Source organism: Grammomys surdaster, unplaced genomic scaffold (assembly GCF_004785775.1).
Source record: "Grammomys surdaster isolate TR1022 unplaced genomic scaffold, NIH_TR_1.0 334, whole genome shotgun sequence".
Taxonomy (NCBI): domain Eukaryota; kingdom Metazoa; phylum Chordata; class Mammalia; order Rodentia; family Muridae; genus Grammomys; species Grammomys surdaster.
In genome coordinates this window covers 3846667-3873053 of record NW_021604753.1, presented here as the reverse complement: position 1 = coordinate 3873053, position 26387 = coordinate 3846667, and the positions used below count along the sequence as shown (strand labels likewise).

The 26387-nt window shown below is 49.4% G+C and overlaps 1 protein-coding gene across 2 annotated transcripts in view; it reads right to left on the bottom strand.

The window, feature by feature from the left end:
• Positions 1 to 14257: 14257 nt before the first annotated feature.
• The window catches only part of Tekt5 (tektin 5), a 40494-nt gene continuing 28364 nt past the window's right edge, over positions 14258 to 26387 (bottom strand). The window contains exons 6-8 of one of the 2 annotated variants that reach the window (XM_028778420.1): positions 17538 to 17692; positions 14470 to 14816; positions 14258 to 14415 (exon numbers count right to left, since the gene is read on the bottom strand). In XM_028778420.1, coding sequence (XP_028634253.1) covers positions 14312 to 14415; positions 14470 to 14816; positions 17538 to 17692 — 606 coding nt within the window. In that variant the 3' untranslated portion in view covers positions 14258 to 14311. Of the gene's footprint in view, positions 14817 to 17537; positions 17693 to 26387 lie in introns of both variants that reach the window. The other variant, XM_028778419.1, reaches the window with a different exon arrangement.

Genomic DNA, 26387 nt, shown 5'->3' with positions numbered 1-26387 from the left:
GGAGCTGACGCAAGAATAGCTTTCAGAATAATTGTCAGGAGAGAGAGCCTCACAGCTTGAGGGAGAAGGCAGAGGATCAGGAGGGGGAGCCCATTAGTGTATCCTGTTCAAGGTGGCATGATACGGTCGGAAGGGGAAATGAGTCTTCCCTTCAATAAGACTCTGCGTTAAGAGAGACAGCTGCCATGCATACCAAGATGGAGCAGGTCAAGGGTCTCCATGTCCCTGAACACTGGGTTTCCTGACATGGTTTTAGGAGACAGTGAAAAGTTCCACAGCCCGTGACTCGGCCCGGCTTAGCCAAGGGCCCAGAGGCAGGTACTAGGAAGGACCATAACCTTGTGCAGTTGCAAGAAAGAAGAACCAGGCTTGCTTTTCCCTGGAGCCAAAATATTCTAGCCTGTGCCTGTCCTTTTGTTGTTCTAGGGTCAGACTGCAGGAGGCTGTGGTCTGATTTTCCCCAGGCTGCCACATGTGGTCCCTGCTTTTAATATGAAAAAGTAGGCCTGGAGAGATGGCTTAACACTCTTGCAGAAGACATAGGCAGTTCCCAGAACCCACCGTAGGTGGATCTCAACTGTTGTAACTCCACCTTCAACAACACATTCACACACACACACACACACACACACACACACACACGCACTATTAAAGATAAAATTTAAAAATACTAAGAATCAATGACTTGTAGATAGGTCACAAGAGTGGCTGGGATCAGAGAGACAACTTAAGGGGGAGGCAGCTCTTGACTTCTACCTAGGCATGGTGGCTTGCAACTGCAATCTTGTCACTCAGGAGGGTTTCAAGTCTGAGGCTAGCCTAAGCTACATAGCAAGATATTGTCTCAAAAACAAACAATGAGCCTTTCAGTTCTCTTCTGTACCCAGGTGCCAGCTCCTCCTCTGGCAGCTTTATCTGGTGACCCATGGTGATGATCACAGGAGAATAACACAGAACAATACCAAGGGTGTGGCCCTGTGAGTCCTGTACACCGCTCTCAGAGTTTGAGATTGGATCTCCAGCTCACACGCCCAATGTGATTCCCCTGCAATTCTGTGTGTTTTGTCCAGTGACAGACAAGCGAGTTCCTTTCCTTTGCTGCCTATGAATTCAAGCAGCCACAACAAGACCTAGAACACCTCTGCAAAGCTTCAGAAACCAGCCCTTTGTATTGTGTGGCGAGCTGTGGCCTGCTGGGCTTCCAGGAGGAATGAATGTTAATTTTTCCTCTCCGATATCAAGCCCAGCCCAAGCTATTTCATTCAATGTTTTGTGATTGCAGGGAGACAGGTTTCACTCAAACCTGGCACTTTCAGCTGCAGGGAGAGGCTGGATCCTCCCATAAAGCTGCTAGGGCCAGATGTGTGAGCCTTGGCTGAACCCTCCAGAGAGAGACAGGATCTCATCATGCAGCTCAGGCTAGCCTGGAGTTCATGGACAATTCTCTTCCCTCAGCTTCCTGAATGCTGGGATTACAGATATGATCCATCGGGCCCAGCTGCAAGATTCTTGGGTGCATTTGGTCAGATTTGGCTGTGGTCAATAGGAATCATGGACAAAACCTGGACCTTAGCATCACTCGAAAGGGTACCACGGTTATTCTGAGTGTCCAAGGACAAATGTCACATTTCCCAAAGTGTGGTTCAGAAGGCAACTAACTAGTATGGCACAGTGCATTTGATTCCTGGGAAAGAATCCCCAAAAGGAAGGGATACCTCTGGGACATAGATTCCTGGCCCTCAGGGAAGATCCCTGGACTTGGACCCTCTGGAGAAAGGGCCTAAGAAACTGCACATTAGCTAGTTCCCAAGTCAGACACAATGACACTTGGCACATATATAAATTTTCTGCACGCAATTTACTGTGTGACCATGGTTGTCTCTTTTCTGGGAATTAGTGTCTACGTAGGTTTGAAAAAACCTGTTAGAGTCCATTTCTACAGGGCTTTCTAATAGTATTCGCCCCTTCTTTTCTTCTTTAACATTCATTCATTCATTCATTCATTCATTCATTCATTCATTCAGTGTGTGCATATATGCTATGGCACACTGTGGAGGTCAAAGAACAGCCTGTGGGATTGGTTCTTTCTTTCCACCATGTAGGCCACAAAGATCAAACTCAGGTCATCAGGCTTGTTACCTAACTAACTAACCCTATTTCCTATGTCCACGTCTACAGAGCAAGTATCCTCCATGAGTGTGAGCCCTGGGTGATGTGTATCCAGCAGGATATGGCTGCAGCAGCCAGTGACATCTGTCTCCCTGGACAGGTGCTGCCTTAGGGAGACAGAAGATGTGGGAGACACAAGGCATTTGTGTATAATATACATATTAATTTGCATGCGTGCGTCTGTGCGTGTGAGTTCAGCTTACTAGACAGGCCAGAAGAAGGCATTAGATCTCCAGGAGCCTCAGTTATAAATGGTTGTGAGCTGCCAGAGGTGGGTGCCAGAAATGAAACTGGTCCTCTGGAAGAACAATACGCAGGTTAGCCATTACTCCAGCCTCATCTCTCCAACTCTTATGATATGATAGTCTCACATCAGACAGAAATACCATCTCCAGGCTGCAGGGAGATTTCCTTTGCCTGAGTTCAGACCACCAGCACCTACTTTAAAAAGCATACACGATTACATACACCTATAATCTCAGCACTGTAGGTGGGATTTCTGGGGCTAGCCAGCCAGCCTAGTTGAACCAACAAGTTTAGAGAGAGACCCTGTCTCACAAAGACAAAGTGAAGAGTGATTGAGGAAGATACCTAACATTGACCTCTGACCTCCACATGTCCATACCCAAACACAAACATGTAAGCACTTTATACAAATTAAAAGCCCACAGAGCCTGGTGAATGTTAATCCATTCTTAGTTGCTGTTGTTTGCCCAGGCAACTTAAAGTGGACCGTTCCCTATCATAAGATATCTTCCATGTAGTCTCTTTGGAGTCTCCTGTGGCACCTTTCTGTATCCCCAGGTCCCTCTTCCCTCTGAAGGCTCAGCCACTGGAAACTATAGTCTTTGTCCAGCCCTCCAGCAAATGGGTTCATCCATGTTTCATCCTTCACTGCACAGCCAGGTCCACAGCCCTTATGCAGGGCACGGCATCCTGCTCTTGGTGTGGTCAGGATGCAGCCTTCCTGAAACTATGCTACAACCCATGTGAGCTCCAGACCACATTTACCCCAGCAATTGTTCAAAGCTAAGAGTTGGGAGGCCAAAGGGTTCAGGGTCTCTCTGAACAATAGGTGCAAGGAGGGGCAGGCTTCCCAGAGGAAGAGGAAGAATGGGGCTACGGGTGAGTTGGAGGTATGGCAGAGACTGAGGGCAAGCTGGCTGGACATAGCCTTTCAGGGACCCATCCTCCCATAAGTCAACTCTCCTCCCAGTAAAATCCTAGGGCTCTTTTTGTCTGTATTCCCTCACTCCCTTGGGTGAAAGAAAGATATCCCTGACCTTCCTGGGTGCCTCTGTCAAAACTGCCCCTTTCCCTAGATTCAGATTCACAGTACCTGGACCTGCCTTCTAGAGAAACATTCTCTTCCCCAGCCGTCTAGCCTGTACCTGCTATTCCCTCTACATGGAACCCTCTTGCTCATCCTCGGGCTAAGGTGATACTTCAGTTGGAAAGGACTTTGGTCAGATTCCCCTGCCCTGTGCTCCAGAGCATCTCCTCAAAGACCAGCTGGTGTTGTGTCTATCTGAAAAAGCAGCTCAGCACACCTGGGGGTACTGTCCTGCCTCTGGGGCCCCAGGGACCCTTGCCCAGGTTGTGTTGTTCTGCCAAAGGGGGCAGGACCCAAGAGGATAGGACAAAGGAAGCATGCCAGCAGTGAGGGGACACTGTTTATAGACAGGACTGGCTCCCTTGGACCAGCGTTGTCCTGTGGTGCTCCTGCCAGGGGTATCCAGAACCCTTCTGGACTCCTGTCACAGATCCAAGGCCAAGCCCTGGGCCAATAGGGAACATCCTAACAATGCAGAGTATCTGAAAATACAGGCCAACTGTAATCCACAGAAAGCTGGCGTTGGAGAGTAGACTGGGGGATGCTCTGCCCTTGGCATGCCAAACCTCTAGGTGGGCACTGTGAGTCCCCCTCCCACACCCCGAGTCCTCTGGGGAGTGGAGAATGAATCGGGGAGCCAGTGGAGAAGTGCAGAACTCCAACACTGTTTTTGATCCCTGGAACATGCACAGTGGAAGAGGACAAGGGTCTCCTGCAAGTTGTCCTCAGACCTCCATGTGTGCATGAACAGACAGACAGACAGATACACACACACACACACACACACACACACAGAAGCATGCATGCAGTAAGTAAGTAAATAAAGAAGTACATGTAAAACATAGAAAGAGTTCATTGGATCAGGAGAGATGGCTCAGTGGTTAAGAACCTTTGTTGTTATTTTTTTTAACATGTGAAGGTTTTAACTGCATGCATGTCTATATACCACAGGTGTGTAGTGCACACAGAGGCCAGAAGAGGGCATCCCCCTGGGACTGGAGTCTCACACGGTTGTGAGATACAATGTGGGTTCTGGGAATTGAACCTGGGTGCCCTGGAAGACCCACCAGTGTTCTAATCATGTAGCCATCTCTCCAGCCCCACATCTCCTGTTCTTGCAGAAGATACAGGTTCAGTTCACAGCACCTACATGGTGGCTCACAACCATGTGACTCCAGTTCCAGGGTATCTGACACCCTTTGCTGACTTCCTCAGGGACCAGGCACACACATGGTACACATACATAATGTAGACCACACCCTCATATACATAAAATAAACCTTAATAAAAGATTAGACTTTCAAGGTCGAATACATATGGAGTTGGATCCCAGGAATCACTAGACTTGCTCAGTTTCCAAGCTCACCTAAGTCCCTCTGGCACATCACCCTGTGCCGTGTGGCCGAGGGCAGTCCCAGCTCACAGAACCCTGAGCGCTGTGCAAATGAATGGTTGCAATGAACGAACAGTATTGGTGACAGAGTGGCACTCTGGCAGCACCAGGCTGGGTGACAAGCTCAGCAGCATGAGAGCCACACTTGCTAAGTGCTGCCCGCTGCCTGCTTTCCATTGATCTTGGAGTACGTTTCCCAGAACCTCCGCCTAGCAGAATGGACTGAGAATTTCTTCACTCTGAGACCTGCTCCAGGGAACCAGCAAGGATATGTTTGGACCCGCCCATATTCCTCTCCATCCCCCACCACCACCTCAAATCACCCACTTGGCCAGCACCCTGCTTCCAGGGGGTGGAGCTGGCAGAGCCTCAGCTTTCCCTGCCTTGAAGGCACTCTGTTTACCAGGCCTGGCAACGTCCAGGGGTTGTAGCTCACAATGGTCCCTCCCCACCGTGCCCTAAAGGTCACTACCCAGGGATCCTTGCCCTTTGGGGCATGCTCACAGTGGTCACAGGGATATGTGGGGAGGTGCTTGGCATAGGCATTTGTGCAAGGGGGTAGCCTCAGGGTGCTCAGCAGCCCAGGCCTGTGGGCGTCAGGCAAACAACCCTTCAGTGTCCAGCACAGCCCACCCTGCCCTTCTGTCCTGTGGGGGTGGAGCCTAACAGTAACTCTGGGGTAATAGGGTCAAGGGCTTCATGGCCATCACCCCCTCCTCCCACCCTAGCCTTCTTTTGTAAACCCACCCCCACACACTCTAGGATGAGGAACCCTGGTGGCTCCACATGGCTGAGTGTAGGCTGAGTGGCTTTTGATGGATGGCAAAGACACTATCCACTCAGTCAGTCAAGGCACTGGGAAACCCTTCGTCCTTCCCTCCCTCTCTATCCATCCCTGACCCCTGCATAGTAAACTTCAGGCAAGCAAGCAGGCAGGCATGCAGCCAAGTTCAAGATGCAAGAAGGCAAGCAGCACTCTCATGGGTGCCAAGCCTGGGGCATGGGGTATCAAGGCTGAGGAAAGCTGGTTTTGAGGCCTTGGTTCCCTCTGCTGCCCCTCCCTTGCTCATGCCCTCTATAGCAGAGGAGCCTCTGCCACCCCACTCCTGTCCTCCAGGGCATTTACAATGTTTGCAGATGTCTAGTTTTCAAGACGTGCCTCTACGGAGAGGTGAGCTGTTTGAAACCCACACCAGGCTGGTGGGAGCAGGAACAGCACACACCTGGAGCAGCTGGGGGATGGGAGGGGTACAGGTGGGAGGCTGTGCAGGAGGGAAGTGCTCAGGACTACTGTCTGCTGCACTAATATATACAGGGCTTCCAGGGATACCTAGCATGATTGTAGTCATGTGTCCATCATTGTTGTGGTCGCTATGGAGATGAGAGGGATTCACTCTACTCTCTGTGAGCTGAGTTCCCCTGAGTGTAAGTAGTTTTCCAGCCTCCACAAAACTGGGAGATATATGCCTTTCCAGAGGAGGAGGCCCATTGGCTTCACCTCAGGAGAGTTACCAGCCTCCCCCTCAGCTTGAGCCTTAGCTTGGGTTTTTATCCATGTCCTGGTCCCTCTCTCAGCTCTAATTCTCATAGCTTCTCTCTCTCCATCCTACATTCTTTTGGGATGCTTGTCTCAAGTGGGCAAAGTAATAAATCTGCCTGGAACTACTGTAAAGTTACCTAGTACATGATGCCACTCACCCTGGGACACGTATTCATCTAACAAGAATGTTCTGCAGTACATGGCTATAAGGCCACCAGCATATGGAACTTGAGGCAGGAGGATTGCTATAAGTCTAAGGCCATCCTGGGCTATTTAGTGGGTTCAAGTATTGCCTGAATTACAGAATGAGTCCAGGACAGCCTAGGTCAGTTTGGGCACAGGATAAGTCTCATTTTTTTTCCCCTCCAGATCCTCACCATATACCAGAAGTTGGTACAGGAGGTAAGGTTGCAGAGTGAAAGAAAAAAAATTCCCAGTCTCAAGGGAATTTTTCTCAAACTCAATTTTTTCTCAAACTCAGAGGGCAGGCTAATCACACCTAGGCTCCATCTTGGAGTCCCTGACTCTATAGACGGCTCAAGAAGTTTGCTGGGAACTAAGCAGGCAGCTGTGGACAGGATCAGTGTTGCTGGTGGAGAGAGGAGCCTGCACAGAGGTGTCGTGAGCAAGTAAAGCCCTGAGGAGAAGCTGGATCTGGAGAGGCAAGCCAGAATTCAAGGCCTGTGAGTCCCACACAAGAAGCTGCTATGATTGCTGTGTGAAAGGTCTTACACTGAGCAGACACAAGCTTTGGACCTCAAGCTCCTTGTCAGGTTTGGGCCTCAGTCCCAACTCCCTCCTCCCCCTCTGGGGACCAGGCAGTTGGGAGGGAAATTTGGAGACAGGCTGGAAGCGGCCCAGTTTCAACAACCAGAAAGCGCCATCATGCCTGTGACTCCTACCGGCTGGGCAGCTTAGCTTCCCTTCACTCCTAGAGGTCAGTGGGAACCTGTAATCGATGCCATGCCAAGATGCCAGTGCCTTCTTGCCTCTAGAAGGCAGGATCAGAACCCCACCCACCCTCTGCCCACCTCCTCCTGCTCAGGTGTTGCCTACCAAGATGCTGACATAGAACGCAGGGGACTGAGAACAGAAGAACAGCAGGCCCTCTATCCATCTGCAGTCAGGATCCCCACCCCACCCCCTCACACATCCTGCAGCTCCCCTCCTCCTGGAGGAATCCATGCCCATGGGGCTGGGTTTGCTTGGCATGGAGCTGGTAAGTGCTCACTTCGACTCGAGGACATGTCAGGGAGTGGCACAGGGGCCAGTGGGAGAGGGTTAGCATGTACTTCACTTGTGTACAGTGAGGAGGGCCAGAGGCCTAGCTACTGATATCATCCTTTTCTGTTTGTTTAAGCTGGAGTGTGTTGGGGGGGGGACAGAGAGAGAGGAGGGGGGGGCGGGGAGGGAATATGAACCATTTTTGATGGTCAGAGGATTTGGGGGTGGATTTTCACTTTCCATCTTTATGTGGATTCCAGGGGTTGAATTTAGCTCACCAGATCTGTTCAGCAAATGTCTTTATCTGCTGAGCCATTTCACTGGCCCAAAAGGAACCATTTAAAAGTGTGCTATTGGGCTGTCTCTACAAGGTCATGTGAGCCTCACCTCTAGTTAGTACCAAACCATACTCATCACCCAAATAAGACCCCATACCTGTGCCTGTTGGGCAACTGCTGCCCTCGACCTCCCTGCAGAACCTTAAGAACCAAATGACAGCCAAAGTGTTTGTTAGACAAGCCTGAGGACATGAGTTCAATTCCCAGAACCCATGTAAAGGAAGGGGAGAGAACCAACTCTACAGATTTGTCCCCTGGTATTCACAAACAAGCCATGGCAGAGTGTCCCCCCCCCATTAGTAAATAAAAATAAACACTTAAAAACAAGCTGGGTGAACCTGACTCTGAGGGACAGCAGGGTATATTGTGTGAAGAAGAAATCTAAACTCCGTACTTGGTTATGCTATGTATGTCCCTCCATGTTCATAAGGACAACTCCAAATGTGGAAAGAGACAACCTCCATCCAAGAAAGTCATTTTTTCTCATGCATATTCTCAGCTAATGGGTCTCCTTCATTGGACATCACCAAACCAGCACGGCAGCTGTGACACCCCGGTCAGGACACATGTGTCACCATCTGTGCAGTGCTGAAGGGATGGGGCCATCTCACATGCCCATCTCAGTTGTCCAGGGCTCTGTCTGCATGGGTGCCCACACCCCAAGCTTGCCCTCGGTGGAGTGCCAAGAATGCTAAGTGGTACTGCTGGGTGGGGAGGAGGGCGAGCTGGCCATATCTCAGGGACACAGAGAATTCCATCCACGGGCACGTTCAAGGTCACATGATACCAAAGAAGGTGCAACCAGAGCCGGGAAGCCCAGCCCCCATCCCATATCAGACCAGGAATGTTCTGTATGTCTTCAGGGGAGGAACGGACAGAGGAGTCTGCAGCAGCCCTTAGGAATTTCAATTGTCTTCTGACCCCTCCACCCGGCCTGCATGAGGGGGGCACTTGTCTAGAGCACTTTCAGACTCACAGGAGCGAACAGCTGAGACTTTGTGTGATGGTGACGCACTGACATTTCAGGGCCAGGCTAAACAACGTGGGCACTTTACTCTCTAAGCCTGTACCCGCAAGCAGCTGGGAAGGGGAGAGTATTTTTAGAGTACCCAAGGGGAGCTAGGGCCAGTTCATCCTCACTGTGTCACAGTGGGCAAGTGTCCTTACCTCTCTGTGCCTCTGCTTTCTCAACTATAAAGTGAGGTGGGCAATGCCCATTTTATGGGGTGAATGTGGGATTACCTCACTGTCTGGCTATCATCACCATTCATGGCTAAGGTCTCCAGAGAATGAAGACACACTTTCTCAGGTCAGCCAGCGGATGGGGTTGTGGTATCCTGGTCCTTCATACAGCCTGTGGGGCTGGCTCACCTTTGCCAGTGATCTTGAAAACAATAGCTTTCTTTTATTTGGGAAGCCTGAGTCCAGCCATTCTGGACTTGGATATCTGCATTGAAATCTTATCTCTCACTTACTTACTGTGACTATAGGTGAGTTTCTTGCTGTCACTGTTCTTTAATCTGTGTAGTTTTGTTTCTTGGTCACATTTATCTGTCTCTCTGTGTGTACCAGAGTCTCGTGTGTGTGGTGGTCAGAGCACAACTGCTGCCATGTGGGTCCAGGTATTGAACCTGGGTCATCAGAGTTGGCAGCAAGCACCTCCTACCACCTTAGCCATCTTGCCAACCTTCATTTTTTTTCCTGCTTTACCAAGTTTTATCAATGTTCACCAACTCTTCATCAATGCCCATGGCACTACTGAGAGCTCAGCTCTTTCTCAAGAATCCATGACTTCAAGAAATCAGGCCCCTTCTATCTGTGAAAGCTCCACCTACTGGCTTTTCCTTCTCACAGTTTATGAGTGCTAAGAACTTGTTTTTCTTTTAGATGTCAGGCTCTTTGGCTAGCTGTGTGAAATGCTGGAGTTCTGCCCCTATTACTCTGTCCTGTGCCATTGTCTTCATCAGTCTTGCATGTGGCAGTTCAAATGACAGCTGTCATGCACACAGCTCCACATTGGTGCATCTTGTAAGCATGCTGGAGGTCACACGCAAGCTTGGCTCGCCTTTCCCTTCACACCCATTGACTCAATGAGAAAGGGAAGGCATTTGTCTACATGGGTGATGGGAGAGGGAGGGGCATAGTGGTCAAGTTTAGGAGAGACGAGAAAAGTGACCTAGTGGGACTTCTGATCCTGAGCAGGGTATGAGACAGAACCACCGACAGACAGAGGACTAGGCTATTAATCACTGCTGTGATAGTTTGAGTCTGAAGTGTCCCCTCCAGACACACGTTTTGAATGCTTGGTTCCCCGGTTGATGGCGATACCTTGGGAGGCTCTAGAACCGTGGCAGGTGTCAGAAGTACATGATTAGAATGGGTCCTTTCCCCAATTTGGCTGCCTCTCTAGTCCCAGGTCCACCATGTTGTGAACAGCGGCTCCCTGTGCCTGTGTGGCTTGCACTGCTACAGACAGTGACACTCTGTCATCTCTTTCCTGACATGACAGTATTTTCTGCCATGAGTCATCTCCAGGGATTTTAGTCCCAATGGTGTAAAAGTAACCGATGCCCAGTACACAGGAGGGGCCTTTGGCTCAGTGATCAGACATAAAGGCAGCAGCCTGGGTTTAGATTGGGTCTGGTGAGGCCTCCCTGAAGCAGAGCAAACTGAAGCACAGCATTGTGGAGTTTCACATCTGATGTCTCTCCTCGACTCAGCCATTGGCAACGGAGAATTCACATCACTGGGAGGTGTGTGTGTGCAAGGAGAACCCAGAGCCATGAGATAGATAACTCAGCAGGTGCAGGCACTTGCTGTGCAGCCTCATTGCTCCTGAGTTCTGTCCCCAGGTCATACATGGTAGAAGGACAGAACTGGCTTGCTGTGGCATGAGCCTCCACCACACACACAAAGGAAAAAAGTAATTAAAAATGTTTCTGTAAAAGAGCCACTGAGCTCCTCAGCTGAACACAGCTGCTCTCCTGGGATGCCCAGGAGAGGAAGGCCTTCAGGAACACAGCCATCCTGTTTGGAGTCTCACACAGATATACACTGATTGTGAATGAGTCATGTGGGAGAGCATGGGACCACAGGAAAGCTGACCAAGTCTGTTCTCCATTCCCAATCTTGAGGGTACCATTCAAGTCCCTTCTTTAAAAATAAAACAAGGTTTATTTTACATGTATGAGTGTTTTGCCTGCATGCATGTATGTGCACCACAGGAGTGCCTGGTGCTCACGTGTTCAGAACAGGGCATCCGTTCCCCCACAACTGAAGCTATAAACAGTTGTGAATCATCATGTGGGTGCTGGGAATCCATCCCAGGTCCCCTGGGAAAAAGTGCTGTTAAATGCTAAGCCATATCTCCAACCTCCTAAAGTGCCCTCTTGTCTCCGCCCTAGGACTTGACTTTCCAGAGGGACCAGGCTATTTCTGTCTCTTCTCCATCCCAGTTCTTTGAGACAGGATCTCATATAAACCCGGCTGATGTCAGACTCCATGGGTAGCTGATGGCTTTGAACTCCTGATCAGTCTGCTTTTACCTCCAGAGTGCTGGGATTAAAGACACAGTCCGTCACACCAGGCCACTTGTAGGTTTTTTGTGTATATGCTTGTGCTTGCATAGATTCATGTATACCACATGTCCTCGGAAGCAGAAGAGGAGAACACTTTCTCCCTTGGAGCTGGCGTTCACAGACACTTGAGCCTTGATGTGGGTTCAGGGAGCCGAATCCCTGTACTCTGCAAGAGCGGTATGCTCTCTTAACTGCCGAGCCATTTCCTCAGACCCACCACGCCCAGTTTTATGCAGTGCTGGAGGATGGAACCCAGGGCTTCATGCATGCTAGGCAAGCGCTCCAACCAAGTCAACCACTCCCAAGACTCAAGGAGTTCAGAGTTCTTACCAAATCCTGGCAAGAAGGGCTTACACTGTGTCAGCGGTGACATCTTTGAGGCAGGATGAGAGGGGATCAGTAAGATGTGGAGAGAACTGTGTCAAATGCAATACTGCCAACCCTGCATCATCCATACCAAAGGATATGGGTGAGAGGTAGACATACAAGCTCTTTTCTTCCCCCAGAGGCAGGGCTGTATAGCCCTGGAAAGCCAGGAATTTGCTATGTAAACAAGTCTGACTTCAAACTCACAGAAACCTGCCTGCCTCTGCCTCCTGAGTACTGGGCTGAAAAGCATGGGCCACCACAACCAGTTCCATATAAAAGCTAAATGCATATATATATATATATATATATATATATATATATATATGCCTATAAATGCAGCCTTCATTATTCAAATATCAGCAAGGGATATGACGGGTTATGAAAAGCCTCTGGAGATCAAGATCTGGGCCCACACTCATCAGCCTCAGTCCCCACACCACGAGCTTCATTCTTCTCTCTCTTCAAAATTTCCTAGAGTTCTAGCACCAGTTCTGGTCTTCAGGAAAATGCTAACACACACACACACACACACACACACACACACACACACACTCCTTAGAGACTGTTGTTTCTTGGAGCCTGCTAGCTGGACAGCATCCCTCCTGAGCCAACTGGGAAAGTGGGTCAGCTGGGAATTCCTCTATGACCTCTCAGCCTGTTCTTGGGCCTGGAATGGGGCCAGCCTTAGGGCTGTCTCTGAGATTTCCTGCCATGGGCTCTGTCTGCTGCAGAGGCTCTACCCTGTTTAATTGTGGTTAGCAGCATGCTGACCTCTGAGAATCGTGTGTGTGTGTGTGTGTGTGTGTGTGTGTGTGTGTTCGAGTGAGCATGCGCTTCTGCTGTATTTGGCAGGTGGGTCTGGGGCTTACTCTTCCCACCCTCAATACAACCACACATCTCACACTCAGGTATTAGCTGCCTACCAAATGCAGGATGGAGTCAGTCCTATATATTTGTATACACTGATGTGGGCTTTTGCTCTTGACTGAAGTGTCTATGGCAACCACTGTGTGTAGGGGCTGAGAACCAGAAATGACTGAAGTCTCAGGTACCCTGATTCCTTCTGCTTGTTTTTTTTTTTTCCAACTTCAACCAATACCTCCTAAACATCAGTTTCTCAAAATCATCATGCACAAGCATGCATGCTGGCTTTCCACCCTCAAAGCAGTGGCTCTCAACCATCTTGACACTGCTACCCTCTAACACAGTTCCGCATGCTGTGGTGACCCCAGCCTTAAGACTATTTTTGTTGCTACTGAGTCGTAATGTAAACATTTTTGGAGATAAAGGTTTGCCAAAAGGGTCTCGACCCACGATTGAGAACCACTGCACTAAAGGGTTCTTTACAGCAACAGTCTATAGGACACAGTATCAGACTGGAACTCAAGGCATAAGATAAACAAATGTCCACACTGCTATGCTAAATTTCAGAAAGAATTCATCAGGGGAGCTGAAGGAAGCTCTCCTCCAGATGGATTGTAAGTGGACGCAGAAGCTGAAGCTAGCCAGGTGGCCCAAAGGGAAAAAGCACTTGCCAGGCAAGTCTGGTGACCTGAGTTCTATCTCCACAAAGGGTGGAAGGAGAAAATGGACTCCATAAAGTCACCCTGTATCCTACACACTCACACACACACACACACACACACACGTACACTCACACACACATACATGTACACACTCACATACACACGCTCTCACACACACATATGCTCTCACACACACTCACTGTCTCTCTCACACACACACGCACACGCACACACTCACACACATACATACATGTACACTCACACATACATACATGTACACACTCACATTCTCTTTCTCTCTCTCTCTGTCGCACACACACACACACACACACACACACACACCAACACTTGGAAGGCAGAGACTGGATCATCAAAGTTTGAGTCTAGCAAGGGCCAGATTATCAAGACCCATATCTCAAAGAACAAAACAATAGACATTTTTTAAAAAAGATGAGAGATCCATTCTAACCCAGTGGAATGTAGATTCTAGACCAGAAAGAGGAAGTGGATGGGAAAAATGATGGGATCTAATGAACTCTGGGGTTTAAAGTGACAGAAATGTGTGGATATTAACTTCTTAGTTTTGGCAAATTCTCTATAACATGTACGATGCCAGTAATCTGAGAGCTGAGTGTGGTGGTACAGCCTTTAGTCTCTGGGGTGTCCTTGAGGAATCCTGTCCTAGCTCCCAGAACCTCCCACCGAGCTATCAACTCCTGAAACTAACTCAGAGAGCTTTGATTTACTTCGGTTCTGAATCTTCTTCACATTTTCCTGAAAACAGAAAGGGGAGAAAACGACTCTTTTATTTTCTTTTCAGCCTTTTCCAGCGTTATGCCATTTAACACACCGGTGCAAAGCAGGAGCCAGGGCAGGAACCGGACAAAGAGTGGGAACAGAGCGCAGAGCTGCCACAAGGGGCGGGACCCCCGCAAGAGGCCCCGCCTCCGCAAGAGCCCCCGCCTCCGCAAGAGGTCCCGCCTCCGCAAGAGACCCCGCCTCCGCAAGAGGCCCCGACCCCGCAAGAGGCGGGGCCTCTGCAAAGCGCTGAGCCGCTGCAGGAGGAGGATCCACCGCAGGGGCTGACACGAGGGGCGTGGCTGGCGTAAGGGCCTGAGCCGATGCCAGAGCAGGTGTAGCCCGTCAAGCGGGGCGTGCTGGGGAAGGATTTGCGCATGCGCATGCACTTGTCCTTGTCAATACACAAGGTGTTGGCTTTGATGGCCAGCTCGTGCTCCAGCCGGGACTTGGTCATCACCAGCAGCTGCAACGTGTCTTGCGTCTCCCGAAGCCTCAGCTTGAGCGTCTGTAGAGTGTCGTCTATGGTAAAGACCTCATTCACGAGCCTGGGGCGGGGCAGAGAGAAACCTCCGTGACTCTCCTTTCAGCACAGCCACCCCCTGTATGACTGATAAAGAGCCTGGGGGTGCCACTGCAGTGTAGTCCTCAGCCCGAGAGGGGAGCATCTCTAGGAGGGTCACCAAGGCTGGCAAAGCATGAAGGAAGAGACAGATGGTACAGAGAGCAGCATCTGTCAATAAGCTAACTACGGGCTTGCCCCCCGAACTGATGGGTGTTCACACCAAGTGTCTACAGCAGTACTGTCCATCATAGTCCAGAAGAGGGAAAGACAAACAGTGGCATAGTCACACTGAAAAACTACTCGGCCACAACCCAAAGGAATGGTTTATATTGTTTCATTTGTTTCTAAGATAGTGTCACTATGCTGGCCATGATGATATTGTCCCCAACTCTAGTGCTCAAGCTGTCCTGCCTAAGCCACTCAAGCATACCTGGCCTACTATGTGACTTGTTATGTTTTGTCTTGCCTTTGCCCTTTGTCATTCTCCCACCCCGTTTCCTCCTTCCCTTTCCATTCCTTGCCACACACAGTCCAGAACAATTTTAAATTCTCTACGTAGCCAAGGTGAGGAACGTGAACACCTTGTTCTCCTTCCTCCACCTCCCAGGGACTGAGATCCTGGGTCCTTCTCTGTCAAGTACACTTTGAATGAGGGTTGGCTACTTAAGAAACATGGTCTCTGCAGGTAACACAGGAACTGGCCTCACTGACATGAGATCAGGTTACAGTGACTTTTGCTCAGGTCTCTTCCATCAGGAACACACATCCATGCATGCTGTGTTAGCCCCCCTTGGCACATAGGTTCACTCCTCAGAGAATTGTGGCTCCCAACCAATGGAAGCCACCTGGCCTGGAAGAGAACCTTTCCCAGCAGCCCACAGCCATTAGCCAACTGCCTCAGATGTACTGAAGACTGCACACAGTAGAAGACTCATAGAGTGGAGTGTGCCTCAGAGACACGGGGGGAGGTGAATCTGAGGCCAGTCCCCATATTGTCCCACACCTTACCCTGCCTCTGAAGAACTTCCCGAAGTCCTGGAAGGGCTCGGGATGGGGAACTTTGGAGCAGAAAAAAAAAGATGATTATAAGTGGGCCATGTGGGGACCAAGGAGGAAAAGTTGTACCACAGCAGTGCTAAGAGGGGCTCTGAATTGGCCATGCTGTCTGCAAATGGCAAACCTGGGCGGTACATGAGGCTGAAGAGCTCCCGAAACGTGGCCTCTTAACTCATAATCTGATATTTACAAAAGCTCTCCGTTCATTCGATTCATAGTCTACCTAAGGACAAAGTCTCATGTAGCCTAATGCTGGCCTCAAACTCTGTGTAGCCAAGGATGACCCTGAACTTCTGGTCCCCTTCCTCTACCTCCTGTGTGCTTCTGTGAGTCTGTACTTCTGTGCACAGTTTCTGAGGTGCTGGGAATCAACTCAGTACCTCATTCATGCTAGGCAAGCACTCTACCAATATACGTCTCCAGCCCCCATTTACTTTAAGTTAAATTTAAGAGAATGAGGATGTGGGCCAGTTGGTAGAGTGTTTGCCTCACATGTGTAGGGCCCTGTGTTTAATCCTCAGTTCTACATGAAAAGTACGCAATGAGGCAGGAAGCAAAGAAAAAGAGGCCACGGATAGAATGATGGTCGACAAAGCAAGGGGCTCCGGGTTTGTGGCAGCCATTAGATGCCAGAGAGAGGCAGCACTCTCCCTGTCCTATGTACCTGAGCCCCCTTGCTGGAGATATATAAGCTGCCCGTCCACTCTCCTGTGCTCAACAGAAGCAAGTCCACTCAGCCAACAGGGCAGGTGAGATCTAGCCAGCTCAGAATGACCTGGGCTCGTGGAAGGAGAGAGGAAGGAGATGAACAGGGATGGAAGCAGGCGCCTCTTCTTCTGTGGTGAGAGATGCTGAAGAAATGGAGGGGCTGGGACTGTGGTCTGTCCCTACAGCTAAGGTCTCCTTGGCCTTTCAGAGGAAGCAGGAGGGATTCCTGAGCGGAGGCGTGGTGTTGAGGGACGGGGAAGCTCTAGAGAGAGACAGGGTGGAACCCAGAGCTCAACACCTCCAAACCAGCTCACAGCTGAACTCTGGGACTGGGTGTCCTGAGTCATGCAGGTTCTCAGATGCACTGTTCCCACTGTGACCATCCAGGCAGGACTGAAAATATTCTAAAGAGACACCATGTCCCTCACATTGGCTACCACATGATTAAAACTATAGGTCCCAAGAAACTGAAGTTCTCTCCCATCCCTGCCCCCAGGGGTCTCATGATGGAAAGGAAAGGGCTGAAGAGTCCAACCAGGAGACTTGACCAAGTTCTAATCAGAACACCTTGCAGGTGAGACAGGAGCTCAGGCAATGATGGGTGAGACTGCACCGTGAGACCAGGGCTGCTGGGCAGTCCTCTTGTCCTCTGCTTAAATGTAAATCTCATGCGAGGCCCTGAGGATGCACTGGGGGAGTGTTGGAGCTGGGTCTCTGTATATGTTCCTTTCCCCAGTGTGGCCACACCGCATGAATCTCCTGCCCATGCTTTTCAGTTGCTCATCTAATTGGCCTGTTAAGGACGAGTCAACAAACCTAGCTTGTTAGAACTGCCAGGAAGAGCCCAGGCTCCAATACCTACAATTCCAGCAAAAGTGGAGCTTCTGAGACTCACCTGTCTCCTCCTCCACCTCAGTAGTCCCTTCCCACCCCAACTCACCGGAACTGTGGCACGTCCCTGCAGAGCTCCACGTTAGGCCGTCGGGTCCTGCATGCTAGCCTGGTCTGGGCCACCTTCAGTGGGCATTCTTTGGCTGCGATGGCCCTCTCCAGCAACATGATGGTGTTCTCTGCCTGGAAGATCTCCTGCAGTATCTGGGGAAATGAGGGGACTGTCACAGCCTGCCAGAAGTCTCTCGCTTCCTCTTCATGGGTAAGGCAGGGAACCGAAGTCACCTCAGGGGCCTCTAGCCTACCCTTTCCCCAACCCTGAACACCTTTGGGACAGGGAGTGTGATTTGGGTGACCTTTAGAAATTGCTACCATTCCTGCTTGTTACCATGACATTGACTGCTGGGGCTGGGCCAGCATCAAGACTAACTTTAGGTTTTGAAACTCTGCCAGAGGAAGGCAATCATTGGTCAGTGGGAAGAGAAGGATGGAAAGGAGGGATGGGGGAAGAAAGGAGAAAGGAAAAAGAAAAGGAAAAAAAGAAGAGGGGAGGGAGAAAAGGTGTACGTGTGTGTGTGTGTTTGGTCTTGTGTGTGTGTGTGGTCTGTGTGTGTGTACATGTGTGTCTCTGTGAGTGTGTACATGAGTGTGTATGAGTGTGTGTGCGTGTGTGTATGTGAGTATGTCTGTGTGTGGTTGTGTGTGGTATGTGTATGGTTGTGTGTGTAAGTATGTGGGTTTGTGTGTGGTGTGTGTGTGAGTGTATGAATGTGTGTATGAGGGTATGTGTATGTTTATGTGAGTGTGCATGTGGTTGTGTGAGTGTGTGTGTGTGAATGTGTGTGTGGTTTATATGAGTGTGTGTATGAGTGTGTGTGGTATGTGTGTTTGTGTATTAATATGTGCGTGTGGTGTGTGGTTGTGTGTATGTTGGAGGATGTTATCTAAGATCTATTCACAGAAATTATATTCCCCATATAATGCCGCCATTGTTTGACTCTATGGAAACATGAATCCCAGCGGGAGGGAGCCTGGCAGGAGGAGAAGCAGCCCATGTCTTGATGTGGGTGAAGGTTTCCGAGGTGTGAAACTGGAAACATCTTGTTAAAATGCATTGGGCTGTGTGAATGTTTTGGTTTTTTATCAGCCTGTTATCTGTAGGAAAGCAGATGAAAGACTGGCTGTAGCTTCATGGCAGAGTGCTTGCCCAGCCTGCCTGAGACAACGAGAAGAAGATCACAGAGGAACAGAGCAGTCATGAGTTGACATTTGTTCCGGGGACACGGAAGTCACTGTGTGTCTTTCTATACTTTTATGTGTTTGAAATTGTCCATAATAAAAATTAAAAGAACATGAGCCGGAAATGTACATGCAAAGCCCTGACTTCCGTCCCCAGTAACAGTATATTCTTGTAACCCAAGCTCTCCAGAGATGGAAGCAAGGAGATCAGAAGTTCAAGGACATCCTTAACTACAAAGTAAATTTGAGACCAGCCTGCGCTACATGAGACCTTGTCTCAAAAATTAATACACAAATAAAACTAATATAACAAGTGTGTCAATAAAGAATAGGCATACTAGGCTGATCTATTATTACTGAGGAGACCTGGCCTGGCCCCCGGCCATCCCTACCCTTCCCCAGGGCTGAGTGGATGTAGTACCTGGAATCTCCACACTGACAGCAATAACCACTTTCCACCCTCAGGCACACAGCAGCCTGGATCTGAGAGCTGTTCTCTCCTGTGAGAAGGCTCTTTGTAGATGGTTGTGCTGATATCCACTCCAGCCCTGGAATTATCCAGTACCAAAGGTGCACATGTTCTGTTCCTGCCAAGCCTAAAAGTAATGCTCTCCATGATGGCTTTATTGCCAGAATCTTCTGCAATTATCCACCACCACAAAGAGCTCAATTTCATACAGCCCAAGATTCAAGAATGCTTAAAGAAAAAAAAATGTACCACTAGGCTCAACCACGACATTGTTTGACCCTGCTTGGTCCAGTTTTACTGTAAATAGATGTTGGCTCTGTGTGCCACCATGTTGAAATCAGACCCAACTCATAAAAGGGCTGTTTATTATCCCTATTCTGCCAGTCTAATGAGTGAGGAGCATAAAAGCCAGAGAAATCACTAGTGAAATACCGCTGGGAGTATCCCATCGCCCAGACTAGAGGGACAGAGGGAGCCAAGAGCAGGCACCAACTTTATCAGAAGAGTGGCCAGCTAAACCACAGGACACATGGTTACATCTGAATTCCAGAGTCACTGAGTGCCACCACTCTCCAAAGTGTGTGTGTGTATGTGTGTATGTGTGTCTGTGTGTATGTGTGTATGTGTGTCTGTGTGTATGTGTGTGTATACATATACATATACTTTATATATGGAAACCCTCGCTCCGTATGATGGCTGATGAAGGGAGGACATTTGGAAATTGAATAGGTCATGATGTGGGATCCTTTCCATCATGCAGAAGAAATCAACAATTTTCTAATCCAGGGGTCTCTCTGATACTGGAGACTTCCAGCTTCCCAAACTTGACTTTCATTGTTTGGGTATGATTTTGTTTGTTTGTTTGTCTGTTTTTTTTGAAATAGAGTCTTACTGTGCACCCTGGGCTGGCCTGGAACCCATAGCCCTCTGGTTTTAGCCTCCAAAAGGCTGGGAATATGAGCATGTGCCACTGCACCTAAGTAAAATCCAGTGTTTATAAAGTATCCAGTCTATGTTATTTATAGCAGCCCAAACAATCCAAGACATGCCTCAGTTACAGCATAGCACATGCTGAAACTCAAAAATGACATCATCTGATGTTCAGGTATAATGGGGTGTCCTGTGTTTTCATTTGCTAAATTTGAGACGCCCACCCTGTATGTGGACTAAATGAATCACAGCGGGTCTCAAAGTCTAGACTTGCTGCAGAGATTCCCTCTTCTCTATCTTTATTATAAGCAAGGTCTTAGTACATAGCCGAGGTTAGCCTCTGGTTCATGAACCTCCTGCATTGCCTCTGGAATGTTGGACACAGGCGTATGCATCCAGCTATGTACATCTTCCTTACTGATTCTTTTTTTTTTTTTTAAGACAACCTCACTATGTAGCCCAGACGTCCCCAAAACTCAAGACAATTCTCCTGTCTCAGCCTTCAGAGAGCTGGGATTACAAGCATGTGCTAGTACACCTGGTCCATAAACTGTCACTTCTAAGTAAGTTATTAAAGATTGAAGTGACTCTGTTTAAACTGAGGTGCACAGTTGTTAGCTGTGCAGATGGGTATGGTAAAGTGGCCAGGGTGAGTTCATGTGTATATAAATGAGGCAAGATGGAGCTGGATGGACTTGCATCCATCGTGACAAAGGGACAAAGGGGTGAGGACAGGAGAGTGTGCAGGGATTGCTTTCCTCATGTTCCCTTCTGTCCTTCCCCAGACTCTAGGCTGGAACCCTCGGTTGCTTGTTCCATCATACCCCTTCCCCCCACCCCCTTGCTGCACATCTTGATCAGACCTGTCTGTGGGTTTTCCAGAACACTGGGGTTTTCCAGAACCTTCTGCTATGGCCCAGTGATGATTCATACCCAGGGTATATCTGCCCAGGCCCAGGTGGGTGTTCCTGCTGCCAAAAAAATGTTCCTTCCCAACAGCCTCTTATCTAGCCTGTCACTCAGAGCCAGGGTTGTCTCCATCCAAAAGGAGACTAGAAGCCCCACAAGTCCCACTGAGAAACAAGCCCTGGAAGCCTGTGTGTCTTCAGAATCTCCGGTGGGAGATCCAGCCTCTGAAAGACTGTGGACCATGATCCTGATAGGCTGCAGTACAAACAACAGTGTATGCTGGCCAGGGCCTGGGCCCTTCTGAGCCATCAGGGCCATCATCCTGAGCAGGGGAGCATACTGGATTGACCTTCCTGGTAAGCAAACACAGAGAAAGGTAAGAACAGCCCAATCCCCTGTGAGATCATTAACCCAAGTGTGTAGATATCATGTCTGTGTGTTTGTAATGGCACATTAAATGAAGAGCCACATAGCGATAATCAGATAATCAAAACAGGTGTCCAGGAATGAAGAGCACGCTGCTAATGGTGTCACAGAGCACATAAAGACGGGAGCCAGGAAATTCACATTAACATTGTGTGCCAAGAGCTCACACAAAAGATAAACTCATCCCCTTAGTCAGGACCAAAGGAAAAAGCCAGAAAGCTCCCAGTCCCAAGAGTTTCTTTCAGTTGGGTGTTGTCTGTCATCCCTGGCATTCCGGAGGTGTAAGTGGGAGGAGTTCAAAGTTATCCTCAGTGAGGCTAACCTGGGCTACATGAGACCCTGACTCAAAATTAATTAATTAAATGACTTGTCGGGTAAAAGCGGGTAAAAGTGCTTGCCACTGTGCCTGATGATGGTTTCAGTTCTAGCCCCGAGACCCTCATGATGGACAGAGGGAACTCACTCTCCGGGTCCACTGATCTCTCTACACAGGCACCACCCCCCCCACACACACTTACATACAAAATAAAATACATGTGTAAATGAAGGTTTCCCTTTAAAAAGAATCTACGGTTCAAGGGGGAAAATACTATCTAAACAGTAAAAATCAATGTTCCAGAGATTCTTCAGAATAGCTGTTTGGCTCTGCCCCACTGAGGTACTCTGTGGGTAGGAGACTTCTCGGAATCCTTGGTGACTTGGTCACAGAAATCTGTTTGACTTAAAAATGTAGAACCACGCAGGCGCAGGCGGGGAGGGGTGGTGGTGGTAGTTACAGAGAAGTAGGTAAACTCAGAGGCTCCTCAGCGGGAAGGGGCTGGGTTAATTGCTTCCCTGCAGGTGGAATGTGCAGCAGGCAGGAAGTAAGGAACCCAGGAGGCCTCTAGAGAGGAAAGCCTGGGCAAGCGGGCACATGCTCCTGAATGCAGAGCCTCAAGTTCCAAGTTCTTACTAAATGTATGTAACTTGTGTACATGTATCCACAAACACTCCACCTCCTTTGAAGCCACCCCCGACCTGTCCCCAGAGCTATGATATTCCCACACTTATATCAAACGCATCAAGTTGCAGGGCATGGTGGTACTCTCTGCAATCTCAGCACTCCAGGTCCTGACTGGACTAACCTCTGAAAGCTGTTTTCAACAAAAACAAAGAAGGAACTCAAGCAGGTATTATCACACACAGGGCCTTTGCAGGAGCTGTCCCCTCTGCTTAAGGGACTCCTCCTCAGACACAGGCAGGCTCCCTTCATCCACCTCCTCAGGCTGAGGCTAATATGCTAATATGCATAGGCAGCTTCAGTTGTACCCCATTAAACAACGCTTCAGAACTTTAGCCAAAGTGTGAGTCCCTTTCTTTGAGGCACAGACATGGCCTACTCATGTTTGCAGTCACTCAGAGCAGAGGTAGATGCCCTCTGGAGAGAGCAGTTCCCTCTCCAGACTAACACCCTGCCTTGTTACACTTCACTCTCAAGCAAGGGCACACACACACACACACACACACACACACACACACACACACACAGAGGACTGCCTGGCATCTTGGCCCAGGCTCTGAGGGGTTCCCCAAGAATGTTCATTTCTCTGTTCCCACAGAGCCGGGGAAACAGGCTCCAGGGCAGTTTGGCTCATCCCAGAGGCTGGGCGGGACCTCTGGGGATTGGGCCCAGGGGGTCACCCCATGGGTGGAGTCTTGGCACACTGGATCAGGCAGTTGCCAGGCTTTCCCTGCCCTGGCTGGGAGTGGCAATTCAGTTGGGAAAGGGTGGCATGGGAGAGAAAATTCCTTCTTCACTCCTCTGCATCCCCATAAGGCAGGGTGCCTGCCACTCAAAATAAGGAGGCCTGGAAGGGTGTGTCTGAAGCCTCCCTGGTTCTGCACATCAGAGGATAGATAACTCCAATCTCCCTAAAACCGCACAGTGCTGGAGTCACACACACTTTATAGCTCAGTTACTGTTCTTATTTGCTGTGTGACCTTGTGAGTTTCCCAGCCTGTTTGAGCTTAACGCCATCCATAGCTACAGAGCTCTTCCTAGTTGGCAGATGTGTTTTCTTTCATTTGCTAGGTTGGCAGAATTACAACAACCCACTAAGGTGTTGCTATGAGGACTGAATGAGATGAAGGTTAATTCTTACATTGATGGGTCTGGACTGAGGGTTCAGAGAACTGGTGAAGAAGTTACAGGATCTATCTGTGAGTGGATGCTACAAGACCTCCATTGGGATTGATGGTCCCAGTGGGCATGCTCAGTGTGAATGGCCTTCATCTCATCCATCAAGACCCAAGTTGCATCAAAGTATATGCCTGTCTTCCCCACAGCTCCTTGCTTTGAGACTCAAATGGGGATTTTCACTGGTGGCACAAGCCCACTGCTTTCTTGTAGGGGAACAAGATATGGTTGACTCTGAGCTAAACATCAAGTGAACATGGACTGGGGACCGTGAGTTCAAGTTGCACAGTGGAAAAGTGACTTTTCATAGTTACAGGATAAAATGGCCACAAGTGCTTTGCTGTTGCCAAACTTATTGCTGGGAACACCAGGTTAGCAGGTCACAGCAGGATGGAACACCTTCCTGTAGGCTGCAGGCACTGCCTGATGACCACCTTGGCCTCAGGGCTGGTAGAAGCTGGAAGATTGCTTGGCTGGACCATTCCAAAGGCTCTACCTGCTGATTACAGGGATGCTAGATCAGACAAGAGGGGATTAAAGACAGTCTAAGGTAATTTGTCTCTGGGTCTGCAACAATCACAAAGCTGTAGTCAGCCACCAGCCTGGGAGAATCCTAACACTGTGCTCTGGGAACGAGTTCAAGTCGTCTCCATCCTGGGGCCAAGCTAAGCACCAGTGTTCTTGGGTATTTTTTCTTTTCTTCTCTTTCCTTTTAAAATTTATTTACAGGGACTGGGTCGATGCTGGTGTGAACCATGGCACAAACCAACAGGAAGATCAGAAGACAACTCCAGGGAGCCAATTCTCTTCTTCCATCATGAGATCTCAGAATTGAACTCAGCCTGTTGGGCTTACCCAGTGAGTGTTTTTACCCACCGAGCCACCTCTCCAGCCTTTCTTTTTTGAGACAGCATCTCAACTCTGTAGCCTAGGCTAGCCTAGAACTCAGGGTGATCCTCCTGCCTCAGTCTTCCACGTGCCGATACCGTATGCATCACCATATCTGCTATACTTTCTTTATAAGTTTTCAAGTTGATGTCTTCCAGATGACTCAACTTGGCTTTTGTGGTATGAGGGCTGCCAGACTTCGTGGAGATGGGTGTGGCCGTGGTTTAGTAAAACTTTACTTATACAACCAGGTAGGGGCCAGAATTTACCCCTAGGCCTGTTAGTTTGTAACTCACTACAAATCATCATAACCATCATAACCCCTCATGACCCCTCAGTGCTGCAAGGTTGCTGATCTTCAGGCTTCTGGGATTCAGAGAACAATTACTCTAGAGCTGTGGTTTCTCAACCTAACGCTTCGATCCTTTGACACAGCCCCTAATGCTGTGGTGATCCCCGTCCATAAAATTATTTTTGTTGCTATGTCATAACTCAATTTTGGCACCGTTATAAATCATAATGTAAATATTTTTGCAGATAGAGGTTTGCAAAGGGGTCATGACCCACAGGCTGAGAACCATTACATTAGCGACTTGCGACTCAAAATGTGAGCCAGCGACCGCTGAGGTCTGAGAACTTGGACAAGAACTTGGTCTGAGAACAAGGAGCGGGCAGCCTGCCTTGTCCCAGCTTAGCCCTGCTGTCTGGCTCTGCTCACGAGGCTCTCGGGCAATTGTCCTGCATGTTCAAGGACACCGACCGGGGCTGATGTGTGGTTTGAGGCCAGTTTCTGGTTAAGTTTGCAAGACAGAGGGACATGGCTGGGAACAGGAGGATTCACAGAATCGTGGTAAGGACAGAGGCAGGAAGAGTACGAGGACATCTGACAGATGGAGCTGGGAAGGGAGCGGGTGGGGCTGGGATCAGCATGACTGCAGCTTGCCTACTCAGCAAAATCCAAACGAACCTTCTAGAAGAGAGGCCTTGGAGCCAACAAACTGTACCCAAACAGGCACCACCTCTGCTATGTGTGGTCTCTGGCAAATCCTGAATTTCTCCCAGCCTCAGTTTCTCCATCTGTACCTTGGCCACAGTCACAAGGTTGAGGAGTCTCTGCTTTCTCTCTGTTCCCAGAAGGAAGAACCACTTACTCCCGAATAGGTCTCCTGTCAGCAAGCATCTGGAATTCAATGGCAGAGTGCTCCCAGAGCATGCAGAGTCCAGAGTTCCATCCTGGCACTGGGGACAACTGACTGGCACTGTACAGTGTGGAAGGCAGTAATCCTGACAGCCCCAGACAAAAGGACTTTACTGGGTAAAAAAGCATGCTGCTCTTCCCAGCTGGAACACAGACCAGGGCGATGACTTGGGGGGGGGGGGGGAGGTTCGTGGGGCAGAGCTGCCTGCATCATAAAGCTGCCTGCCTGCATCGTGTCTTGTGACAGCAGAACAAGCCTCAGGCCAGGAACTGAGGTTTAACGTGGAGAGAGGAGTAGACTCAGCTCCAGCTGGCAGTCACCTCCTCCAGCTTTGTGCAACCTTGCAAATTTATTGTTTTCTGATTTGCACAAACCCAGGGGTTTCCAAGGAGATGCCTGGCTTGATCCAAACAGACTCTCGAACTTCAGAAAGGGGCAAGAGTCCTGGAATGCCAGGGGTGGGGGGGCTAAATAGTGGGATATTTTTCAACTTCACCCAAGCCCAGAAGCAAAAAGTGGAGAGAGAAGGGCTCAGGAATCCTGCCAGGAACTCAGGACATGGAAAGTCCTGTACCAGGGTCCTCCTATCGAGCCCTTAAATGTAGGCATTGAAGAGGGAGGGAGAGAGGGAGAAGGAGGGAGGGAGGGAGGGAGGGAGGGAGG